Source organism: Cucurbita moschata, unplaced genomic scaffold (assembly GCF_002738365.1).
Source record: "Cucurbita moschata cultivar Rifu unplaced genomic scaffold, Cmos_1.0 Cmo_Scf00040, whole genome shotgun sequence".
NCBI lineage: Eukaryota > Viridiplantae > Streptophyta > Magnoliopsida > Cucurbitales > Cucurbitaceae > Cucurbita > Cucurbita moschata.
This window is the reverse complement of record NW_019268556.1, coordinates 862,124-870,024: the sequence shown is the minus strand read 5'-3', so window position 1 is coordinate 870,024 and position 7,901 is coordinate 862,124. Positions and strand designations below refer to the sequence as shown.

The window sequence follows — 7,901 nt, the reverse complement described above, 5'->3', positions numbered from 1 at the left end:
CGTTCTTAGTCATCATATCCTCATTCATGTGCCATCTCCTTACTCGAGTCACAAATACATATATTTGAAGCTAGGTTATCGGTATTTTTAGATAATTGATTACGGAATATAGAAAATATTTACGAACTTGAGGATTAAAATCAAAACTATTTTAGTATTCAAACATTAAAATGAAAACCATCCCAAAATTTGAGGACCTACAGAAAATTTAAAGAATTTGTTGGATAATAGTTTGGAGTTTAGAATAAGATTTGTATGGATCATAAGGCCATTCCCCATCAAATCATAGGTTTAGAACCACTTATGATGCATATGGAGCCCAACTCAAAGGCACTACTTTGCTTATCCGTGTATACTCCAATTAAAAGTGGGAATGCATAACATTTAAAAGATGTAAACACATTGATGAGATATTTTGTGGCTAGACATGCATGCTTTGGTAGGGGCACGTAGGCAAGGGCATGAACATGGACGTGTAGGTGTGCGGGCGTTAGGAAGCGGTGTTGATAAACACGATCAATATGCGTGCAAGGGTATAGGGGATGTTGGCAGGATATATGGTGTGCGTAAAGTGATGCTTGGTGTCACGGTCATGTTTGTCCAAGGCGTGTTAACTATGGTTGTGTGTCGGTGGTCCTGATCATGCTTGTCCATGACCGCGTGACTATTCCAAACCCTTTTTACTTGTTTTCATGTATAGCTAGATTTTAATTATTCTTGTCGTGTCAATACAGAGATGTATAACCGTTCATCAAATTCATGTCTACATCTGTTAGGGCTAAAATGCACCAAAATGTACTATAGGAGATATGACTGGTCGTTAATTTTTCTTACCCGGATTATATGCTATCAAAGATGTAGTTATTGCCTATTTGCTATTAGCCTATAACGTTACTTTCTTACAAATTGTTTTCAACACATTTCCTCGCTACTTTTTCTAAAATACTTTCTCTCAAATGCGACCGAGGCTTGATCACACGTCCCAATTATCTACGACTTATGTTTTTCATATGATTGACTTGTTCGTTAGGTTAGAACAAAGTGTCGCACAATCGTTATCGCACTATCACAAGAGTGAGCTCGCTTAGAATAAGTGTAATACAATCCCGATCTTGTTGCCACAGGAATGCAATTGTAACACTTGGGCACGGAAAAGCTTATGAATAGAAGAGAGAGAGAGGGGAGAGAGAGAATTTTGCAAATTTAATAATGAAAATTCATTAACATATTACATTATAGAAATGTGATTGAACAAAGCACACACCTTTCTCCCACACTCATAGCTATAATATTACCCAAATTCTCTAATTCCCTCAAATCTCAATCCCTAAACCCTAAATTCCCAAATTACATCATCCAAATTTTCCTTCACCAAAACCCTTCTACATTTTGTCACGGTTAGAGGTACACGACAGACGTTAAAAATTATTTTTCATAGCAATAAACTGATCGCTACATAGTAAATTTCTTTTAAAATATCTTCTAAGGTAAAATTTCTCTTGTAAAAAAATAACTTTTTTTCTCGATTTCACCAATTCCAAAACTTCATACCAGCAATTGACTGTCACATCGTAAATTTCGGTTTAAAACATCTTTCAAGGTGAATTTTCTCCTCTAAAAAATAAAAGAAAATAACCCTTTTACTCGATTTTACTAATTTCAAGACTCCATATCAATATACTAACCGTTACATCGTAAAATTCTTTTTAAAATATTTTCCTACGTGAATTTTCTCTTCTTAAAAAAAAAGAAAAGAAAAGAAAATAACCCTTTTTCTTAAATCAATTATTTTTTTAATAATTAATTTTCTTAGCAAACCCACCTAGCTTAATCTAATTAATTAATTATGGTCAAACTATGCTTAGTTAAAAAAAACAACCCAATTCATATTATTGTGAAAATGACGTGTAATTTTTCTAATTTTTTAATTAAAAAAAGAAAATAAAAAAGAAAAATAGTGTTACCCAATGAGTACCCTAAGGATCCCACAATGAATCATTATGCATATTCTCCCACATCGCATCCTCCATCTCATCAACAAACACAGTCCCATTCGAAAACTCCGACGACATTTCCATCCACATCTTCGGCGAGTCCAACGGCGACTCGTTAATCGCCTGAATTTGGCTCGGCGATAGTCGAACAGTGACCGGAGCAACACTCGACGTGGAACTCCGATCACCCTCCGCTACAACACCTGGTGTTGTTCGTACTCGCAATGCTGCCCTATGGGCAGCGAAACGGATATCATCAGGAGTGGAGCCATTAGGGAAGGGGAGAGAGTTGGCAAGATGTGGGAAGTTGAGGCGAGCATCGTGACCACGGAAATGATAGGCGGCGGCATCGTAAGCCGCTGCCGCCATCTCTGGTGTCTCGAAACTCCCTAACCAAATTCTCGTCTTCTTTCCTGGCTCGCGAATCTCCGACACCCATTTGCCCCATTTCCTCTTGCGAACGCCTCGGTAGCTCGACGTCGCTGCACCATGGCTGCCCATTGAGCTAGGATCTCCCATGTCACAAAAAGACACAAACAATACGTACTAAATATGTCCTTTTTGTTGTGTTGTGTTTTGATTATTGGAGTTATGAGTATATATATAGGGAAGAAAAAGGAGAGATTTTTAGAGATGAAACGTGGACACTTCTCATTGGAGGAGGGAGGTTCCAAGTAGTTGCTTGAGCACGTTGAAGAACTTTTAGATTTTTTTGTTTTAAAATTATTTTTTGAAAAGGAAAAGAAAATAAAAATTGGAGATTGAAAGTGATGGAAAAATATAAAGGGAAGAAGAAGAAGCAAATTGGAGAAGGGATATTGGGTTGCTGTAGGGGACGCGGTTTTGCAGTAAGGTGGCAGGAGTTTTTGGAAGTTTGTGAAAGGACCCCACCATTCTTTTGATGTAACTATTACGGTATGTTGCGGGGAAGGCAGGAAGCTCGGGCATAGGTTAAGATTGAGCATGTAACGATTCAAAGCGCATGAAGCCTGAGCATAGGTTAGGATTGGGCATGTAATGACTCAAAGTCCACCGTTAGCAGATATTATTTTCTTTGGACTTTCCCTTTCGGGCTAACCCTCAAGGTTTTTAAAACGCGTCTACTAGAGAGAGGTTTCTACATCCTTATAAAGAATATTTTATTCTCCTCCTCAACTGATGTGGGATCTCATAATCCACCCTTTAGGGCTCAACGAGGAAAGTTTTCTACACATTTATAAAGAATGCTTCATTTTCCTTCCAACCAATATGGAACTCACAATCCACTCTCCTTCGGAGCCCAGTGTTTTTGCTGAAACTCATTCCTTTCTCCAAACAATGTGGGACCCCCACAAAATCCACCCTCTTTCGGAGCCCAGCGTCTTTACTGGCACACTGCCTCATGTCCACCCCCTTTGGGGCTTAGCCTCCTCGCTGGCACATCGCCCAGTGTCTGGCTCTGATATCATTTGTAACAACCCAAAACTAACCGTTAGTAGATATTGTCCTCTTTGGACTATCTTTTTCGGATTTTCCCTCAAGGTTTGTAAAACGCGTCAACTAGGGAAAGGTTTCCACACCCTTATAAAGAATGCTTTGTTTTCCTCCCCAACCGATGTGGGATCAAACAATCCACTCCACTTTGGGGCCCAACGTCTTCGCTAGCACTCGTTCCTTGCTCTAATCGATGTGAGACCCCCACCAAATTCTCCCCCCTTCAGGGCCCAGCATTCTTACTAGCACACCACCTCATGTCCACCCCCATCGGGGCTTAGCCTCATCGCTGACACATCACCCGGTGTTTGGCTCTGATACCATTTGTAACGACCCAAAGCCCACTGCCAGCAGATATATGTTCTTTTTGGGCTTTCTCTTTCGAGCTTTCCCTCAAAGTTTTTAAAATACGTCTACTAGAGAGAGGTTTTCACACCCATATAAAGAATACTTCGTTCTCCTCTCCGACCGATGTGGGATCTCACACCACGAGTCTATTAGGAGAGTATCTAAGAGATCAAAACTCAAAACTCCCAACCATATATACTTAAAAAAAAAAAAAAATATAGCCAATTAAAAGAAAAAAAATAATATTTTCTAAATCAATATTAGTTTACAAATTAAGGGGAGAAAATTGGAACATGTATACTTAAATTATATTCATTTTCAAACCTTGGTTGATTTAGACTACATAACCATATTCAGTCCATAAAATATAATAATTATTATATAATATAAATAAACTTTTAAAATTAAAAAAGAAAATTGCAGACAAGAAGATCCTATACTTTTATTTTATGTAGTTCGCTAAGATGACATCACTTTCACCAATACTATAATCACAACCACTAATTCCGTGCCGTGTGGATTACTTTCATTTCAAACTTAAATTAATAAAATTGAATCATCTTTCTAACTTTACATAAAAATTAAAAAATATTCTGAATTAATTTGTCAATAGTTTATTTAAAAAATATCCTTTTTATTCGTGAGATTTTAATATTTTCATTAATACTCTTAAAATATTTTAAAAACTTCAAAAATGTCTTTATTTTGAATATATTTATAGAAATGTTGGTACAACGTTTCAAAAATGTTCACAAACTTTCAAAAGTAAAATTGAATATGCTTCGGGCATAGGTTAGGATTGAGTTGTTTACTGAGCATAGGACTCCACAAGTCTCTCAAGGGGAGTGTCTAAGGGATAAGAACTCAAAACTCGAGACCAAGATCTTCCCTACAAAACTAGGTACCAAAAGGGGTCAACCTTATCAAAAAAAATGTTAAGAAAGCAAGTCACCTTAAGGGAAGTGGGAAAGTTGAGAATTAAGGCTCATTTTAAGTATTCGAGATTTTCTAGCATGAGTGTTGACACCTAGTGTTTTCAATTGAATGTATTAGTTTGATAAGAGGATATGATCCGGCCATGCGGCTATTTATTGAATATAAGGAACTAATCAAGGTATGTTTGAAAGTGGCCTTGACGATCGACATACTAAAATTTGGATGAAATTGTAAGCTAAGTCCAGGTTTCATCGGGCCTTTCAACATTCTATACTGGATCATACCAGTGACATACAGATCAACACTATCATTGTCCCTCTTCATAATGTATAACATATGTCACGTATCCATGTTTCACAAATACTAGACTATCTTGATATAGTTCTAGACTACGAACTTCTCTAAATAGAAAATACCTATTTATGGAGATACATGTAGCCATCAATCAGTTATATATTACATCTTCATTTTCTTTTATTCTAAAATATTTAGATTTTAGTTATAAATTAAATAACAAAAATAATTTACTGATTAAAATTGTGCAGTACTTATGAATAGAATTTAGATAGAAGGAAAAGGAGGTGTTAACCTAAATTTTTTTAAAAAAAAACATAGAGATGATATGAAATGATGACATGATGATGATGCATGATAATATAATGATGTAAGATGCATGATGATGAGATGATATAATATGATGATATTCCATATTAAGAAAATGTACATGTATTAAATGTCATGATGCATTATGACGATGAGTTTTCTAAGACACAACCCTAATTGACATTAATGATGATGAACGTATGAAGGTCAATGCATGCATATTACCTAGGGTAATGTGTGAATGATGTATAGGGTTGTGTCACAATAATAATTTAAGAGGAAAACTATAGGGACCTCATGCATATTGTGTGTTCATATACATCGAGTTACTTCCCCATTTATGATGATGATGATCATCATCATGCTTCATATGATACTCGAGGGTTTGTTGACCTCCAAACATCTAACTATGGACAACTAGCCTGACTATGATGGGTCCAGGGGAGTGCAAACTGTCTGGGGATTCATGCTCACAAGTGTAGGTCGTGTGTAAGGAAGTACTATACATTCAATTTTGTCCGAACTGGAGGTCACTCCTATGATGGTTTTAACGATAGGTCCCTAATCACGAGTTGCATGTTTTTGCATACCCTGACTCCAAAAGTGGGGTCTCTTACTAAGTATTTCTTAAAATACTCAAGTCGTGTGTTACTTATATTTCAGATAAAGACAAAACACTCTTGTACGAATGATGACAACATCGTAAGTAAAGACCATGACACATGCATAGGATAGTTGCATTTAAATTCTTACAACATAGGTTAGTATAGTGTGTGTTTCAATTTTAATATTTATTCGTTTTATTTAATATTTCGTATGTTCCTTTAAAGACTGATTGAAACATGTAAGTCCATGACAATGTTTTATGATTATATTTTCAATGTTTATTTTCTGCAATAGCGACTTTAGGTTAGTAGAAATTTAGGGTCGTTACACACCCTCCAAAGTCGATTGGGAGAGAATACAATTCATAGTAGTTAGATATAGTTTAGCATTTCAGAAAACTTGTATGGTCGATTTCTCCTTCATTTTTCTAATGGTTTTGGCTAATTCTTAGTCCATGAGATGATCATATGACATACAACATGCATGAGATCTCATATTAAAATTCTGGTTCAATAAGATGATGCACATAATACTTGATGCAAATTTCTTACAAGATGTACATACATATTCATGCTATTTGATTTATGCTTATCATACATAGTATCATTATATCTCGCAAGTCATAAACGTGGTCATGTTAACATAAAATGAAATACACCCATCACATAAATAGGGCCACAAGGTACGTAACATCAAACCTAGCTTGTAATTGTTCCAACATTAAGTTCAGATACAGTTTTAGCCTCAACTTGGTTCTCAGCTCACCCTATTTGATCGTTCATAGGTTCGGCTCAATCGAAATTCAATTTCACCTAGGATATTCCATTCATTCAGAAAATCAAGCTTAGAGTCTCTTCATAGAACCAACATAACTTAACTATTGTTATAAACAATATTAAATATTATGGATTATCCAAAATAGTAGCTGCATTAACCTTTCCCGGCCTTAGTTACATAAAAAGATAATAGTCTAAAATAGTCAAAACGAGCCAAGAAAGTCGGCCAGAGACTTTTTTTTCAATTTGACTATAACAATTATATTCTTTTAAATGTGTATTTTAAAAAATTGTGTTATAAGATTCTTTAACTTTTTAGTGTTACGAGCTTTTCTTATAAGATCTTAACTGTTTTTAACATGTATATAATAACGACTTTAGTCAATCTAAATAACGCTATGGGTTCGTTACAAACTAAAAGTTTAAATCATTATATTTGAAGAAACCCTAGAATCTCACCTTAAAACCCTAAATCCTAAGGGAAAGGACCCACGTGGAACCCTTTCCAAAGGGGAGAGATTTTGGGGATTTTGGAAATGAAATAATTTTAAATTTAAGAAAAAATAAATACAAGACAATATTTTCAAAGGGGACAAGAACTATTTGACCCGACAAATATTTGCTTTCCATTTCGTTGTCCCTCACCAAACGAATTGGTCAAACCAAAAGCAAACCTCTCTAACTCAAAATCTTTGAATTGGTACCATCTTTTTTAACCTTTGGTTTATTTACCTTTTACCTTTCTATATTTACCTAGGTGGGTCAACTTTTACCTTACAATTTTGGTGACCTTCATTACTAATTACTCCATCACACATGGTGTAATTACCAAAAAGAAAAAAATTTACATCATAATAATCAGATCGCTTAGCCCCGTTCATCTTCGGCGCAAGAGCGCTCGATAAAATGAAATAAAAAAAAAAGATTGGCGTCGAGCTATTTTTCCGCAGGACCTCCCCTACAGTGACTTCTTTTTTTTTTTCAATCTCTCGTGTAAAATATATCCCAACGTAATCAAACAAATAGAGAGATGGAATATGTATATCATATTGGAACTTCACCAAATAAGGAGGTGGAAACATAATTTTACGAGAGGGAATTTACTCCTTTTCATATAGGAAAAGTAGATATTCTCTTAAATGCTGATTCGGAGACTTGAACAATG

The 7,901-nt window shown here is 35.5% G+C and overlaps 1 protein-coding gene across 1 annotated transcript; it reads right to left on the bottom strand.

Moving 5' to 3' along the window:
• Nucleotides 1–1,913: 1,913 nt before the first annotated feature.
• Nucleotides 1,914–2,544, bottom strand: LOC111432793 (ethylene-responsive transcription factor ERF021-like). Its single transcript, XM_023069749.1, has one exon. It carries the CDS (start codon nt 2,511–2,513, stop codon nt 1,977–1,979), a length of 537 nt encoding a protein of 178 aa, XP_022925517.1. The 5' UTR covers nt 2,514–2,544; the 3' UTR covers nt 1,914–1,976.
• Between the last annotated feature and the right edge of the window lie 5,357 nt (nt 2,545–7,901).

Bases quoted from the DNA above. Each gene is read 5' to 3' on its own strand.
- LOC111432793 (XM_023069749.1), bottom strand. From the start codon at position 2,513: ATGGGAGATCCTAGCTCAATGGGCAGCCATGGTGCAGCGACGTCGAGC.